Genomic DNA, 18077 nt, shown 5'->3' with positions numbered 1-18077 from the left:
TTTCTTTCTGGCTGCTTGAAAGATTTTCTCTTTTATCTTGGCCACAACATTCCTTGGTGTTTTCATTTTAGGATCTTTTTCTGGTGGGGATCGATGTACTCTTTCAATAACTACTTTGCCCTCCGATTCAATGATATAAGGGCAGTTTTCCATCACTAGGTCCTGTAATATTAAGTCCAGGCTTTTTTTCCTCTTCAATATTTTCAGGAAGTCCTATAATTTTCAGGTTGCCCCTCCTCGATCTATTCTCGAGGTCAGTAGTTTTGTTGATGAGGTATTTTACATTTGCTTCTATTTTTTCTATTTTTTGATTTTGTTTAACTGACTCTTGCCATCTCATGGAGTCATTAGTTTCTGCAGACTCCATTCTTTTTTGGGGGGGAGGAGTTTTCTTCATTAACCTTTTGCAACTCCTTTTCCAATTGGTCACTTCTGCTTTTGAAAGAGCTTTCCATTTGTCCAATTGAGGTTTTGAGAGAATTAATTTCTTTTTGCATTTGCCCATTTGAGGATCTGAGAGAATTATTCTCATTTTGTATTTGTCCAATTGATTGATGATCTGAGAGATTTATTCTCCTTTTGTATTTGTCCAATTGTACTTTCTAAGGTTTTGTTTTCTTGTTGCAAGGTATTAATTGTCTCTCCCAAATTTTTAAGCTCCTTCCTTATTTCTTCAAGGAAGTCTTTCTGTGCTGGAGACCAGATTGTATTCTCCTCAGAGGTTCCAGGTCTCTCTGACTTAGGGTCATTCCCTTCCAGGAATTTTTCTATGGATCCACCTTTCTGCTGACCCTTCTTCATTTTACCAAGACCTTGAGTTGGAAGGGCTGGTTCACTGGGGCTTGGGATCGCTAAAGGCTTTACTGAGTGCAGTTTCTCTGGCTGGTGAGTAGGAGGTGTTGGTTGCTTTCTCTAGAGTGTCTGTGACCTTGGTTGAGGCCTTCTCCCTTTGCTTGAAGGGAGGGGTTGGAGCTATTGAATTCTTTTGCCTTCAATCAATGGTGGGCTTTACCCTGGCCTGAGGTCATTCCTCAGCTGGGCTGGTTCTTCTGCTCACACACCTGGGCCTGAGGCAGAAGTAGTTTGCATTTGTTCATTTGGGAAGAGACCTCAGCAGCAGTGGAGGCGTGGACTCAGAGTTCTTCAGACCAGAGGAGCCCAGGGATGTTGTCCCCAGCTCTCCTGCACCAGAACTCTCCCCGCCAGCCCTGTCCCCAAGCTCCAGGGGGACAGCACCAACACCAGCACCTCCCCCCCCCCCCGACCCAAGCCCATCTTCCAGCCCCACTGCTGATCCAGTAGGTCCAGCTCTCGGACTCTTGGTTTCAATTCAGCTGTTAATCTGGTTGATCCGGGGTTGATCCTCCCTCTGAGCTCAGACTCACCCACCCAAATTCAGCCAAAGCTGCTGCTGGAGATAAATCCTGAGGTAGATGTTCTTTCTCCTGGCTTTTCTTTCTTGGTTTTGTAGGTTGGATTTCTTTTAAGAGGTTTGTTTCATGTGATAGATGGAGAAGAGATCAGGAGACTTTAGAACTGTGCCTGTCTTCTCTCCGCCATCTTGGCCGGAAGTCCTGATAGAGGAATTTAAGGGAATATTTTCAACTTTTTTTTTCCTATTTTAAAAGCAGCATTTCAGAAATTACTGATCTACCATGAGCACATATTCTAAGTAGGCAAGGGCTTAGGTCTGGAACACCTGTCACAAATATATGGAAGAGTTCACCATTTTTGTCCATGATTAAATATGAATAGATGGCTGATTGCTTATTAAACTTGCAGATAACTTGAAAATAGAAATAGTGAATACAATAGGATGAAGGAACTGCTATTCAAATTGGTATGAAGGATCAGCCTCTTCAAGTTTGGAACAGAAAAATGTGAATGATCTGAGAAAGGAGTTCTTTGCAAATGAGTTTCTTTGGGAGGTTAGACTGAGCCAAATCAACTAAAGAAAATTTGAGATACAACAATGACCTAAAAAATCAACTGCATAAATACGTAATTGGAAAGTCTGTTAGAAGAGAGAGCTACACTAGTTGAGTCAACAAGAACATTCAAACAGCTAATCCAATGCTAAGCTGTTTAAGGTGTGGCATTAGCACCTAGTAAAAGTAGGTGATACTTTCTCCTCATCAGACCATATCTGGAAGTGTTTGGTTAGTCTCAATATCAATAAGCTTGAACCCATGCAGAAGAGGATGATGGATTGGAAAGTAGACCACACTAGAATTGTTTGAGGAAACTGGAGCTGTTTAGTTGGAAGATTTAAAGGCAGTGGGACATTTTTCTTTATATCTGGAAAAGATGAAGTTTGCTTTATTTTCCTTGGGACAGAAGCAGGATCACCAGGAGAAGTCTGGGGAAGAGGTAGATTTCAGTTTAAAGCAAGGGAACAAACATTGTTCAAAACTGTAGCCTGGTTGCTTTGGTTAGTGGTAAGCTTCATCACTGAAGGTCATCTCATGTTTCAGAACATTATTTTGGTGGATATAAAGGGGAGATTCCTATTCAGGTATGGTTGGACCAGATGATTTTGAGATCCTTTATAAACTCAAATGCAGAGTAGTAGCACATTACCGAAGTAACTGCTGTTCTAGCAGCCAAACTCTACTGTTCTTCTGCTAAAGTTTGCACTGCTCTTTTGTGATGGGTATTTCCTCTGCTTATCAAAACTGTCCTTTTTTTAAAGATCTAGCTCATGTAGAACTTGACTCTTATTCATTTTGGCACTTACTATAAACTCCCTTACATTTTATAAAAGTAACTATCCTATTTCAGGGAAGACTTAGGACAGCAGCCAATTTCTTACCTTTTGCTATCTTCCAAAGGTCTTTCCTCACATATTAAGCAAAAAATGGAATGAGAAAAAACAACCCTCTGCTTAAAAATCAAGGGGAAAAAAAAAAACCAAACCAATATTGTGTGGACTTCTGAAATCCTTTAAGGGTAATGATGAATAAGATGTATACAGAAAGTATGTTTTGTCAAAAATATGCTGTTAGTGGGAAAAACTTCCAAGATCTCTCCTTAATTGACTTTCCCAAGCTGCTTTGTGCACCATTCATTTTGTACATAGCCTCAATTACAACCTAATAGATACTCTGCTGTTCTCTTTCAGTGCTGTGGACTTGATCCGATCTGGGGGAAAGAAGCTACGGTTTCTGGTTGCCAAGTCAGACATAGAAATAAGTAAGAAAATCAGCTCAAGCGCCTCTCCTTCCTAGGACTTTTGTTCCAGAACTGCTTTACATATCTGATTGTATCAAGGTTTTGTCAGGCTCTGATTGATAATGTTCCTAGAAGGTGGTAATTCAGGTCATAAGTCTTCTGTATCTGCTTTTCATGCTGCAGTGTTTCCTCAGTATTACAGCCTGTGTTTCATGCATAACAAATTATAGAATAAAGAACAGCAGAGTTTATAAAGTGGATAGGTACTACTGACTTGCAGTATGTGGGGACATCAGATGTGACAACTATTGCTTTTTCTGCCTCCTTCCAAAATGTCTGGTCCAGTACAAAATGAAGGGATTGTAGGGTTTTTAGGTGTCCCTTACTACGGTGACCTACCGTGTTACCAGAACTTTGTGTAGGCAACATTTTGGTTCTTTTTCTGCACATAGTTAATACATGTGAAAATACTAAACAGGATTGTTTATTAGATAATCTTTTCCATGTTTTTAAACTTTGCCAGACTGGTAGACATACTTGATTTTTACATATTGGCATTCTGTCAGCCAAAGATTTAAGAAATAGCAAGTATATGGGGCGGCTAGGTGGCATAGTGGATAAAGCACCCGCCCTGGAGTCAGAAGTACCTGGGTTCAAATCCAATCTCAGACACTTAATAATTACCTAGCTGTGTGGCCTTGGGCAAGCCACTTAACCCCATTTGCCTTGCAAAAAAAAAAAAATAGCAAGTATACTACTAGAAAGGGTACCAGTCTAATGAGATATACAGCAGTTATGTATAATGAGTTGAAATTACCTGTGAGGACTAGCTACTTCCCATAGCATTCATTTTTTACAAAGAAAAATAGTTTATGATTAAATATTAACTGATTATTTTATGATAAGAGTTTATAACAGATTTCCTTTATCTCTGGAAACAAGCTGGATGCATGACCAAGAACTTCTCTCACCAAGCCAGATGATGAGCCCTTAAACATATCTAGAATACTTTAAGTGAGATGATTTGGTATCAGAAACCTGTCCCTGTACATTTTTCTTGTTAGGCTGTCCCTTAGGTGTTACCCTAAGTGCCTTTTTGAGACAGTGGGTAGTGCCAAATTCAGTCTGACCTGACACCAAACATTCCCCTTTTAAGAATCTATTCATATTTTATTGAGGGTCTGACATCAGTGTTCTGCTTCTCCAGAACTTATTTAGCCAAAGGTAACAGTCAAAATCAATGTGTTTAGTTTCCACATGGCTAATGACCACCCATAACAAAGTAACTCAGTTTGGAGTGTGAATGAAACTAAAAACCATGGAGAATGGTTCCTTTGGGCAAGAGAAATAAACATGGGAGTATTTTACAAAGCTTATCCATGCTGAGCCTAGTAATAATGAATCAGGCAGCATCCTTATTCTTCGACAATATAACATGTGGGGCTCTTGTTTGGCAGTGCACAGTTGGAACGAATGTAGAAACCTGTTATCTTTTCTTTTATTCAGATGCTTCATTGACACTAGTTGTTCAATCTCAATCTCTCCAAAATAAAGTATAACATTTGTTTATTGAAATCAAATATTCCATTAAAAAGGTTGAGGAATGGAGGGGGGAAGAATATTTTGTTAAATTCTATTCTTGTATGTTGCCACCAGCAAGAAACTTATTTCTTCATTCTTGTTAATACTGTACATCTTTATGTATTTATCTGACAAGTAACAATATTAAATGGTGCAAATTTGTTTCAGAGTATTATATTTAAAGATTTAAGTGGAAAAAATAGCTATAATAAAACACCTACTTTAATATGCTAGTAATTGTAAAGAAATGATTTTACTTGGGGAACAATGTAAACTGCAATTTCATGTGCTCAAACCAAATATGAGTACACTCTGGCCAACCGAAGACTACCACCATATATACACCACTGAATGGACTACTGTTGTCTTCCCAAAGGAATCTGTTTTTTCCTAGTCACATAGGTAGATTCAGTTCTTGATTCTAAGAAAATCCTATCTCCAACCCCAGTATGAGTACAGCATCATTTCAATAGTCATCAAGTTCAAAAGTGAGACCACAGCTCTAGGGGTCTATTTAAAACAACACTACTCATAGTGTAGTCATAATAGGAAAGGGCAAATAAATAAAACTCTTCTAGCTCAAGAGAAGAGAATCATAATGTAAACCTCCTTACATTGGCATTTTTGTTATGTCTTTCCATTGCCATTAATACAAGTCTAGGACTCCAAGTCCCCCAGGGTGCACCGGTATCTATTGGTATCTTGCCCAGGCAGAAAGCCAGCTTCTTTCTCAACTACCTGGCTGACCATTCTAAGGGCAAGAGGCAAGGAGGTATTTGTGTCAAGGTGATAACGTGGGTTAGACACCTCAACAGATGGTGTCAGAACAAACTGAGCCACACTTGGCATTTTCAGTAAGTTCATCAATTCAGTGGCCCTGGTCAGGATGGTCTCTGTGTCTTCCTCACTATACACAGAGGTCATAGTAGGATTCTCAGCAAAGGATCTCACTTTGGACAGGAACAAGAAAACCCTAAAATAAAAAAAAAAATCATAAAATTAGAAGAACTGAAGGGGGCTTTAGAAGTCATCATACAACCCTTCCATTATAGAAGGGAAAACTTGGGCTAAGAAAGATTGTGCCTTAGATTGTACAATGAAATAAGCAGCTAGGTGGTGCAAGTGAATACAGCTCCAGTCCTGAAGTCAGGAGGACCAGAGTTCAAATCTGGTCTCATACATTATCTATCTCTGGGACTGTGGGCAAGTCACTTAACCCTGTTGCCCTGCCAAAAAAACAAAAAAATTAAAAATTAAATTGTACAGTGAAGATTTAACTAGTAGTAGGGAGTCTGGGTTAGACTCTTGCTCTCATCTGAAGAGATGCACCTGGCTGTAGATTTTGCTCAGAAACTGAAACAAACTTATTCATGGCATCCTAGAAGTCATCGGAAAAACAGCAATAACAAAGACATAATTTTAGTAAAGGAACAATTAACTTTAGCAATGTAATAACTGTACAAACTTTTTCCCACAAAAACTTAACATTTTCTTTTTCCCACTTCCTAATGATATACCTAGGAATCAAATCTTGACTCCGAGAGACTAGTTTGGTCAATGTGGTCATCAGAACTGTGATTACTCGTGGACAGCACTTGGGAAGTGTAGCAGAGGGGCGAAACTGGGTAATTTCAAACAACAAGGCCTCCAGGGCTTCAAAGAATCTGTTGATCAGCTCCACTGTGCATCGCCTGTCATAGAGCACAGATAGGTATTCTCCAACTGCCCAGACCTGTTATCAAACACAAAAAGCCATTATAAGGAACCTTGATTCTCAGACAGTTCACATGCATTCCCTCAAAACAAAATGCCACAGAATGCTGTCTGGCAAAAAGTGACGAAGGTGAGCTGCAACAGCTAAGCACGTTCCTTACCACATTGGTGAATAAGCTCTCTTTGCTGTGGATATTGCTGATGGTTCCTGTGAACTCCAGTAATTCCTTAGATAGTTCAACTACAAGAGAAGGATGTAGTTTACACAGGACCAGAAGTTGGGAGCTCATTACTCTGCCAGGGAAGAGGTGGTTACAATCATCAACAAACTGACATTCACTGGGGCTATTAACATTATGCTCCTATAAAATAGTAGGTTCTGGATCAATATGTAATTTCCCATAATATTAACTAGCTGTGGTTTTTTTCCTCTACTATCTTCTCTACTGCCTCACTCTATGACTAAAGCAAATATATCAGGTTTCATATGATGAATTTTTTAAAGGTTTAAGTAGAAAATATAATACGGTCCCAGCCAGATTTATCTATGAATAACAAGAATGAACAAAAGATTTGTAGCTTTGGGAGGGAGAAAATGGGAAAGAAGTGAGATACTCAAACTCTGGGAAGGCTGTAATAATTCAAAATCCCAACCATGATTATAAATTAGATTCTTAGGACCTCTGGAATATCCTGCACATTTATTCTCCAATAGCCAGTTAAGAGACTAGGTGGGTCTGTCTTAGAGGATTTTCAAATTGTAACTTTAGTTATCCCAGTTACATATTGAACATTTTTAAGTTTTGACAACCCTGTTTCTCTTGGGCATCAACCCACAGGTGAAAGGAAGGCAATGAGCTGTTTTCATTAAAACCAGAGTTGCATTTATTTTGATTCCAATGATGGAAATTTCTTTTGTGATTTGAGGTATCCATCTTGAGTGTTCTAGAGCCAAATATTGTTAAGTACATGAATGAGCTGTGCTTTATAAAAAATATTTAACAGACTTGCCTTTCTACATAGGTGTCCTGATACTAGACTCAGGATAAAGCAGAGAAAGAATTATCATGGTAATAAAATAAAAGACAGGAAAACCAGCTGTTACCAAGTTTTTTGTTTTTGTTTTGCCAGAGAAAAAAATTAGATGAGGTCCTGAATGCCAGTTTGAAAAAGTTTAGACTTATTAAGCCAAAGAGGAAATAACAATGAAAAATATTCTTTGTTAAAGTTTAGTCTAGAACTGGAAGTAAAGAAAGAGAAATGGGTTAGACTACTGCCTGGGTGTGAAGAGGAAGATTTCTTGGTTGCTTAAATGGTGATTGAAAAAGAGATAAATCCAAGAAACACTTAGGAAAAAAATAGGCTATAAAGATGGAGGTTGAAGGAATTGGTGGTTTAATACTCAAAACTTGCTTGCCTAGGAAATGGGAATAATGAATGTCCCATTAATAAAAAACTATGTAAAATCAGAACTATAAAGAAATATCAGGGCAGCTAGGTGGCACAGTGAATAAAGCACCAGCCCTGGAGTCAGGAGTACCTGGGTTCAAATCTGCTCTCAAACACTTAATAATTACCTAGCTGTGTGGCCTTGGGCAAGCCACTTAACCCCCCATTTGCCTTACAAAAACCTAAAAAAAGAAAATCAAGGAATTGCTGAAGAGAGATAGTTGAAATCTGTTGAAGGAACAAGTTATACAAGGGTAAAAAGACTAAGAAACCTGAAGAAACAGAAGGCAGGAAATTTAAGGTAAGGAGACAAAGGAACAGTAGGAGAGAGACCTACCTGTGGACAGCTGCTTTAAACTGGGGAACATCAAATAGCAAATCACTTCTTTCCAAGAGTAGCACTACCAGCTGGTTTATCAATGTTCCATCTGCAAACTGAGAAATCACAATGAACATCTGCAAACAACTAAATATGGTACAAAATGTATATGTACCAGGTATCAGTCTCTGTCCTTTACTAACTTATAAAAGCCAATTCATATTTAATATTGCTTCATCCTTGATTCATCTACAAGGAATTGGGATATGCTAAGCACAAAGAAAAGTTCCTGCCCTCCCCAAAAGATTACAATCTAACAAATAAGATTTATTAGGAAATAAGAAAACTATACAAGTAACTATAATTTAGACCAGAATGTAAGTGTTCAAGAGAGGCCCAATGGACTATGAATGTTAAAGAGATCTCTTCTAGTTGGGGTAATTAGGGAAGGCTTCATGAATGAAGTAGCATTTAAGATGAGACCTGGGGGCAGCTAGGTGGTGCTGGAGTACCTGAGTTCAAATCCAGCCTCAGACATTTAATAATTACTTAACTGTTTGGCCTTGGGCAAGCCACTTAACTCCACTGCCTAGCAAAAAAAAAAAAAGATGAGACCTGAAAAATCTATTTAATAACTGTCATCAATATGTCAGTTATTTTTCAGGTAAAAAAAAAAATTTAGATATATATATATTTTTTTTTTAAATATTTAACCAAAAAAGATTTCAGGTGAATGAAGCTCATGAGCAAAATGCAAAGTAAGTGTGGGAAGCCAAATAGTTAGACTATAACACAGAGAAGCCAGGGAGACTGAAATTGTATTGTGAAGAATCCTAGATGCCAGGATGAGAAATCCAGATTTCTCAGGAGTTTCAGAGGCTCCTAATTACCTAAGAAGGGAAGCTGATGTCTGCCATAAACAGCATCTGTGAGAGACGACCTACCTCAGTCACCACTGTAAAGAAAAGCTGTATTAAAATGGGGACGGTCTCTGCACACTGCACAACTCGGGGACAACTGGCCATGGGCTTCAGGAGCTGATGGAGTGGAGTCAACCTATGAGTAATAATCAGTATCAGACCTGCAATAACAGGTGCGTCATAATTAAAAACCAGCTCCTTTTCAAACCATCTTTCCCACAGTCATGAACTTTTATTTTTTTAAAAAGTATGGTCAAGGGGTGGCCAGGTGGCTCAGTGGATAGAGCACCGGCCCTGGAATCAGGAGTACCTGAGTGCAAATCTGGTCTCAGACACTTAATAATTACCTAGCTGTGTGGCCTTGGGCAAGCCACTTAACCCCATTTGCCTTTGCAAAAACTAAAGAAAAAAATATGGTCAAAAGAAAGGAGCTGATGGTATAATTTGTGGATTATTCAGATAATCTTTGCTCAAAGAAGGAAATCAAATTAATTCTGCTGTTTCTATGAGAGGTAGGTTTAGGGATCAGCAGAGAGAAAATATTTTTGGATCATCAAATTTTTTTTTTGTTAGCATAGTTTGGATATACAGACATTTCAGGCAATGTTCACTAGAGAAACCACCTATCCTGACATCCCACAAATAAATGCATCTCTCCTTAGCTATTAGTCCTGCAACCCTGATAAGATTTTCTAAGCCTTGTTTATCCTAGCATTTATGAGACAGCAAGAGAGAAAGGCCTTGCCACTACTCCCATCCCTAAGAACTTTCTCACCAGTGCAAATAAATCAGGTAGTCAGTCTTACCCTTTGATAATTCCCCTGGCTTTTGTACGCAGCAGGTGCTGAAAGAGAGCCTGGTAGTGAGGATCTCGGAAACCATCTAAGCAGCTAGTGGGCTTTAGGGTAGGATCCCAGAGAGGTTTCTCAGCTGTAGGACATGATGACCTAATAACCAAAACATCCAAATTCCAGAGAAAAGGATAAATTCTTAACTCATAAGAGCTCTTCACTTTCTAGAATTTTAGGACCTCATTACCAGAATCATCCTAAAAGGAACTCCCTTGGAAATTTCACTCTATAGTCATAGAATATTACTGCAACACCCTGCCCATTGCTTGCTCTGGCCTTATATTCCTCTCTTTTTAAAATCTTGACACAAATAGTTACAACCAGATTGACTTTTATCTTTCAATCCTTTGCCTATTTGTAGTTATATTATTGCTCTTCCCTTTCCATTCCCCCACTATCTACCACCTCCATTCCTACTCAAGCTTCTGAGCCCCCTGAAGAAGTCATATGAGGCAACTGTTTCCCAATTCTCTCATACTTTCCTAAGAAAATTGAAGTGATTCCTGAGGAGTCCCTCCCCAGATCTACACCTCATACCCTCTTAACATCATCTCTGCATTTATACATTTATACATGCACTTTACAAATGACACCTGATCCTCACAATACACTTGCTAGGCAGGTGCTGCCATGAACCCCTAGTGTCTAGGGTCCAGCATTCCATCCACTGGGGTCCCAGCTGCCTCTACACTGATCTCTACTAATTCAAATTTCACTTTTCAGCTCCCTGTAAGCTGGTTTCTGATCTTATCACTCAAGGGAAGCAAGCCTCCAGGCCTCTTCATAGCTACTAGTGATGACAGGTTGATAGAACTACACTTCATTTAAAGATGAGGACATCAAACACCAGGGAGGCTAAATAACTTGCCTAAAATCACAAAGAAAGTATGGAGAGGTGAGATATGAGCCCAGATTATCTGACTCCGAAATCAGGGATCTCTCCAATTTAGGTTGCTGTTTTGTAAACTCCAATAGCTTTTCATTGGTTCCTAGATTTTTTTCTGGGCTTCACCAACCTATTCTAGTTACTTTCTTCTATCTCTGTTGAATGATCTTACCTGGGTCCCACCCTCTTTGCAAAAGTGTACCCATGGCTTACATCATACGTTACTTTTTTGTCCCTCTTATATCATCTCTACACAGAAGATTCTCAAATCTATGTATCTAATCCTTTCTTTCTCTTCTGAGTACTAGTTCTATATCACCAACTACTTACTATGAACACCTCAACTACTATGTCCTACCATCATAAGCATTATCTAATCATATAGCATTTCTATAGGAATTAAAGATTTGCAAAGGGCATGTTCTCTCATTTGATTCTCATATCAATCCTGCAAAGGAGGTAATATTATCCCCATTTTACAGATGAGGAAACAGAATGGGAGGTGAAGTGACTTATCCAAGGTCACACTGCTATGACATGTCTGCTATCTAGCTGCCTATGCAATCAGGTGCCAAGTCCTGTTGACTCTATCACTTCTCTCTCCATTTCAAGACAACCACTAAAGATCGGGTCTCAGTCACATACATATTCCCTGAAACTATTAGAATAGCCTCCTAACAGGTGTCCCTACATCCAGCCTCTTACTACATTGATTCATCCTCCACATAAATCTGACCAGGTCACTCTCTTGCTCAAGAATCTCTACTACCTCTACAATAAAATGCCATGTTCTCAATTTTAAAATTACTTTTTAGTTTTTCCAAGGCAATAGTGGGTTAAGTACCTTGCCCAAGGTCACACAGCTAAGAATTATGTATCTGAGGCTGCATTTGAACTCAGGTCCTCCTGAATCCAGGGTCTGTGCTTTATCCACTGTGCCACCCAGCTCCCCTAGTCTACCTTTTTAGGAGGATTTTATATCACTTTCCCTTGTGCATCTTCCATTTGTATTCCAACTTATTGGCTGTTCTCTACATAAAACATTTATTGCGGGTCAGCTAGGTGGTTCAGTGGATAGAGCACTGGCCCTGGAGTCAGAAGGATTTGAGTCCCAATCCAGCCTCAGACAATAATTGCCTCGCTGTGTGACCTTAGGCAAGTCACTTAACCACCCCTGCTGCCATAAAGCATTTATTCTTTGCCTTCAGAAATTTCCTTCCTCGTCTATGCCATTTAGAATTCCCTGCTCTTTTCAAAACTCAAGTGCCATGTTTCTCAGGGCTTCTCCTGATGCTCCGAAACTGCTAGTATTCTATCCCTCCTCATCCCATGGGTTACTGTGCAATTAACTGCTTAATAAATGTTTTGAATTTGCCTATTTGGGTTCATGTGCCTATCCTGACCCTCAACCTCTTACTACCCTAAGATCAGAGACTGCTTTATTTTTGTTTGTATCTGTTGGACAATGCCTAACACATAGTATATCCTTAATACATACTGGACCTTGTTGAATTAAGAGCAAAAATAGCAACATCAATTTAATAAGAAGCTTGAATACAGGGGCTACTGAACACTGCCTTCAGACAGTCAAACTAACATTTCCTCTAAACCATATCTGTTCCCTCTTCATGAGGTAATTCTTATCCTTTATTCTGCTTAAGTGGTTAGGGCTGCTACTCCCTAAGGTCAATCACTTCTTTCAGTAATTCTTGCAGATTAGCATAAATAAAATGGAAGGTCCAATCTCACTCAAAGAAACCCAAAGCCCAAGTTTTATAAGGTATGATTTTGGGGGTAACACTAGCAAGGAAAGGTAAGTCCAATTCAAAAAGTCTTGTTGTTGCTCAAAAGATCACTTTTCTTAGTTATTGTAATGTGGCTTAAGTTAAAATGGTTTCACCTGACAGGATATGATCAGGACTCACCTAAGATATAGATCTAGAGCAGCAGTCAAACATGGCATATCAAGGAGGACATGGAGCATTTCAATGGCTGTGCTGGCATCAATGAAAACAGGAAGAATGTCCAGAAATTCTGAAATCAGGGATGCACTGTTCCATGCCAGGAACTATTAGAAAAGAACAAGACTAGTTGAAATTTTTAGTATATGAAGGGCATTTTTAGTTAAAATTAGAACTAAATGAGTACCAACTGACTGATTGGATTGAGTAGTCTAAGGTGAAAAAACCTATAAGCTACTTGGATAAAAAAGGTTATCTAGGTGTACTTTTCTTTGTGCAATAAGCTCCAAAGAGTTATGTACACAATTTATATTTCAAATGCACTAAGGAAATTTTCCATCCAAATTACACTGTAAATCATTTTGTAAAAATGAATTCTCTCTTAAATTATATATGGAATCAGGATAAGTATTCAAAGCAGGGTACCAGTCCCTAAGTTTATAGACATACATATATTCAGAATACCTACCCACTTCAAAACCATAGCCATTAGACATTACCTATAAAAAGTTAATATATGTAGAACCTACAGTAGAATGCTTTCTGTCACAGAGAGGGAGAAGAGGGAAAGAAGGAACATGTGAAACTCAAAATCTTAAAAAGTTATTGCTGAAAACTATCTTTGCATGTAGTTGGAAAAATAAAATGTTATTTAAAAAAAGAATAATAGTGCATCTTACATACCTGGTTTCAGCCTAAAAGGTTCCTGCTCTTTGAAGGCCCTGGTTCAGGAGAAGGGGACTTAGAACACATTGGTATACCTTGATGAGGTTTGGGAAGCTTGATTTGAAGATGGTGACATTTCCATTTAAAAAATGGATGTTTTCTCTGCAGAACTGGATGAACTCAAAGGCCAGAACTGAATTGTAGAATAACTCTGAAGGGATGTTGGTAAACAAATGCTGATAAACTGCTTCTGAATTAACTGCTGCAGCTTCACCTGGGAGAACACATCATGCCAAGTGGTGAATCTGGAGCCACTGACTTTGGACAGGTCATACTTGGGCTTCTTCTCTGGGCTGCTTATTAGCTTTCCCCCTTTGAAAAATCATTTTACTTTTCTGGGACTCAGTTCATACATCTGTATTAAGAAAGAGTGGTTGTAGGGCGGCTAGGTGGCGTAGTGGATAAAGCACCGGCCTTAGAATCAGGAATACCTGGGTTCAAATCCGGTCTCAGACACTTAATAATTACCTAGCTGTGTGGCCTTGGGCAAGCCACTTAACCCCATTTGCCTTGCAAAAACTAAAAAAGAAAAAAAAAAAAAAAAGAGTGGTTGAGCTGAGTAGTGTTCTAAGATCCCTTCCAGGTCTAACATCTTATTTACAATCCTACACACACACACACACACACACACACAGACACTCTCTCTCTCTCTCTCTCTCTCTCTCTCTCTCTCTCTCTCTCTCTCTCTCTCTGCCTTAGCTTTTAGAAGCCTGGCCAGTACAGTAGTACAGGAGTGTATATATGAAAGGTTCTAGAAAAAAAGTCATACTGCTGTAATATTTCTGAAATTAGGAAGGACCAATGTACCATGAAAAGATGACTTTTCTTTTTAAACTTAATAAACAGATGTGTTTTGTTTTGTAAGGAAATTGAGGTATCTGAAAATTCTGGAAATCATTCTTTACTCTGGCAATACAACCATTTTCAAATACAGCTGCACTTCAATAGGAATATATATGTATCTGCTACATGCAGCAGGTAAGAGCTGTTCTTTAGTAAAGGGGGCTTCTGACCTAGGAGTCAGTAGTGGTAGTGGTTCTCTCTGGGTCTCAGTTTCCTCACTGTAAAATAAGGAAATGAGATTGGATGATCTCTATGGTCCTTCTAGCTCTAGTTCTAAAATGCTATAAATAGAACTTGCCTCCAAAGACCAGAGACACCATGTCCAATCACTCTAGCCTTCTTACTATTCCATGTCCTGTCTCTACACCTTTGGAGTAGCCATTTCCCATGCCTGAAATGCAATAGACCAAATGCACCCTCACTGGTCTCCTTCCAGACTCTCCTCCTCAGCACCTGTTCCATGAAGCTTCTCCTGGCCTGCTTCCCCACATATCTGCTTACCAATTACTGCTTATGCCCTCTTCTCTCAAAGTTACCCTGGACCTAGTTTGTATTTACCTTTATAGGGATTTATTCTCTCCCCAAATAGAACATACATTATTGATCATATGGACTGCTTCAGTTTTTCTTTGTACTTCCATCACCTGGCACATAGAAAATGCTGAATAAAGAACACACGCCACATTCTGGGGATTGAAGGCCTCTGTCTATCATCTGTTCAGTCATTCTCAATGAAACAGCTAAAGTAATCAAAAGTCAAACTGTTTAAAGAAATGGAGCTGGCAAGTAAGAAAGAGCTCAACATCCTAAGCTTTCACATGAAGATTGACCAATGTGATCAGAAAGGATTCATAATGCTCTGTATAAAAAAGTTTTTAATACAGATTTTTAAAATGTCATCCCTGAGCAAAGATTGTACAAAATTAGGTTAAGAAGAAAAGCTAAATATCTTACTGTGATTCAAGAAGAACTGCGCAACTGGCAACAGTGCTCGAACATAAGCCAGGTCTCCACAAAGCCGGCCATGTAAGATCTTTAGACAAGTGAGAGTCCGGTAGATGAAGGAGGAATCCTGTCTACAGAGTAGATCCAATATAATCACAGCTTCACTTAGACACTGCAAAAGAATAGAGTATCCTCACCAGAGCAGAACAAGCATGATTTCCAAACCCCATTCAGCTTTAAGGATACTTACAGCTTTTTGCAATTCAAAGTCTGATTTCTTCAGAGCTCCTGATAGAAAAGAACAAATTAAGCTCATTTAGTCCCTCCAAATCATTCATGGAAAATGAAAGCATTAGTTGTGCAATGAATGGAGGATCTCAGCTCTCAGCATATTAAATGATTTTTATAGTCTCATCTTAAGATTTTTATAGTCTCTTTTAGAATCTAAAAGTTGAGATGTATGTAGGATATTATGTACATAGGATATTATGGAATCTGAGAACAATGACAACTCTTGTGTTACACTTCACATAATTTCCTAGAAAGAATCAGGAATAGGACTCAAGTAAAGAAAGGAAACAAAACTCTGTCACAATTAAAAGAACTCTCTTTGCCCCTTGAAATTTGTAACTTATTTTCTTTAAAAAAAAACAAAAAAACTTTGCAATGGATTGTCATCAATAAATAGAGTTCCTCTCCTATCCCTGTCTTCTTGTTAAAAAGAAACAAACACGTATATCTAAATGTAAGAACATCTCTCTTTGAAAGTGTCTATAGATTCTGGTTTAGAGACTTCTAAAATACTAGCTATGTTTATTTCCAGTATAGTGGTCTTTATGGGCCCAACATGTAACAGATCACTATAGCTACATGGTGATTAAAGATATCTTTTATTTATTTATTTGTTTATTTTTTTTTTTTGCAATTTTTCAAGGCAATGGGGTTAAGTGGCTTGCCCAAGGCCACACAGCTAGGTAATTATTAAGTATCTGAGGTCAGATTTGAACCCAGGTACTCCTGACTCCAAGGCCAGTGCTCTATCTATCCACTGTGCCACCTAGCTGCCCCCTTAAGATATCTTTTAATCAGCTTCAATGACATATTCATAAACTAAAATAATTTGCTTTTCCTAATACTTGACTTGTAGAGAATCATCAGATTTAAAATCCAATTCAAAAATATGAGTCCTAGGAATCATCTGCTAGTCAAAACTTCAAGTTCCAAAGAAGTCATAAACTTTTATATTTCATTAAAGAAGACCTATCTGAAAACATGAAAATCAGAGAAAATATAACTCACTCCGTGTACTCTGCTCAATGAGTCTCTGGCAGTACTCAAAGGCATTCTCTCGCAGGCGTTCCTTTGGAGGAAGTAGGCGACTAGAGGTAGAGGTAGCAGAGACCATAGACATAATAGATCCCTCAAGCTCTGATTTATCATCTGCTAGGAAAAATAACACAGATGCTTCAGTATTGGTAATTAACTCCACTCCTATCCTCAGCCAGGGAAATACAAACTAACAATTTAAAGACATGGAAACTTTATGAGGCAAAAAGAAAGATAAGATTTATACCAAGTTTTCAGGGGCAGCTAGTGATTAGAGCACCAGCCCTGGAGTCAGGAGGACTTAAGTTCAAATCTAAATTCAGACAATAATTGCCTAGCTGCGTGACCTTGGGCAAATCACTTAACCTCATTGCTTAAATAAATAAAATTTTTAAAAAAAGGATTGTTTCCAAGAGAATATAGTGACTATAACAATCAACAAATTAAAAAAGAAGTAATTTTTGTGTATCTCTTGCTCTAACCATAATACATTTCTGACATTTTTCATAAAACCTTGGCCCCACTATTTCTTTCAATCTTGAGCCACTGGATAAAGGGTAGTTTACATATTTCCAATAAATCATATGCTGTATACATCAAAGAGTACAAAACATCTTCAATCAGTGTCAACCAGGTACTTAATCCGCCAGTTTTGCAAATACCCTCCAGTTCTCAAAACAAATAAGGCAGAAGCTACTTTGAAGGCTACCTATAAAAAAAGTCTTCAATAAGACAAATTTTATTTCCTTTACAATCTGATATCACTTCTAGGTCTCTGATTAAGTCATTACTCTTATCCTTGGGGACTCCCAAAGCCAGTACCTGAATCTGGACTGTCTGTTCCATCGTTCCCACTATATAGCAGCCATTTACGCAACATAGAGAAAGCCTTCATGTTCAACCACTGATCTTCTGTGTAGTGCTGACCTACTGAAAGTACAGTGAAGAAGTCTGTGGCAACTGCACCATCTACCTCAGTGATGGGCGCAGGCTGTAGAATATAAGGAAAATAGGAAGTTAGAAATCTCGAGGGACAGAAGACTTCAGATAAGTCTTACATACTAACAGACACAAAAATCTAACAAAAGCATAAGTGGAATAAGTGGGAGTAACAGAATAACTTATATAAGAAATAAATTTGGTTTCTGCATTTTTTTCTCATTTTTGTTAATGCAAACTTAATCCCTGTACTAGATGAATGACCAAGAAAAACAATATTTACAACTACCTTCCAATTAGGATAATTATCCTTCAGATCCAAATTCACCCCCAAAAACCATGATATTAAATAGAGATTTAAAATAAAATCTAGCATTTCCAGTGTCAAGTTAGCAGACTGAGAAAGGAACTTTCTGAAGCCCTCCCAAATTTCCCTTTAAACCACTA

The 18077-nt window shown here is 38.4% G+C and overlaps 2 protein-coding genes across 4 annotated transcripts in view; one reads left to right on the top strand and one right to left on the bottom strand.

Moving 5' to 3' along the window:
• Positions 1–8842, top strand: part of RADIL (Rap associating with DIL domain) — a 133835-nt gene extending 124993 nt beyond the window's left edge. For both annotated transcript variants that reach the window (XM_074207004.1, XM_074207002.1), the window contains one exon: positions 3122–8842. In XM_074207004.1, coding sequence (XP_074063105.1) covers positions 3122–3227 — 106 coding nt within the window. In that variant the 3' untranslated portion in view covers positions 3228–8842. The remainder of the gene's footprint in view (positions 1–3121) is intronic.
• Positions 1343–18077, bottom strand: part of AP5Z1 (adaptor related protein complex 5 subunit zeta 1) — a 30797-nt gene continuing 14062 nt past the window's right edge. The window contains exons 6-17 of one of the 2 annotated variants that reach the window (XM_074207005.1): positions 17514–17682; positions 16665–16808; positions 15616–15653; positions 15375–15537; positions 13613–13791; positions 12816–12958; positions 9960–10100; positions 9178–9289; positions 8252–8349; positions 6627–6759; positions 6270–6484; positions 1343–5725 (exon numbers count right to left, since the gene is read on the bottom strand). In XM_074207005.1, the coding sequence (XP_074063106.1) occupies positions 5410–5725; positions 6270–6484; positions 6627–6759; positions 8252–8349; positions 9178–9289; positions 9960–10100; positions 12816–12958; positions 13613–13791; positions 15375–15537; positions 15616–15653; positions 16665–16808; positions 17514–17682 (1851 nt within the window). In that variant the 3' untranslated portion in view covers positions 1343–5409. The remainder of the gene's footprint in view (positions 5726–6269; positions 6485–6626; positions 6760–8251; positions 8350–9177; positions 9290–9959; positions 10101–12815; positions 12959–13612; positions 13792–15374; positions 15538–15615; positions 15654–16664; positions 16809–17513; positions 17683–18077) is intronic. The other variant, XM_074207006.1, reaches the window with a different exon arrangement.

This window comes from Macrotis lagotis, chromosome X (genome assembly GCF_037893015.1).
Source record: "Macrotis lagotis isolate mMagLag1 chromosome X, bilby.v1.9.chrom.fasta, whole genome shotgun sequence".
In the NCBI taxonomy this organism is placed as follows: Eukaryota; Metazoa; Chordata; class Mammalia; order Peramelemorphia; family Peramelidae; genus Macrotis; species Macrotis lagotis.
Note: the sequence above shows the minus strand (reverse complement) of the source record. Positions and strands in the feature narration are given on the sequence as shown.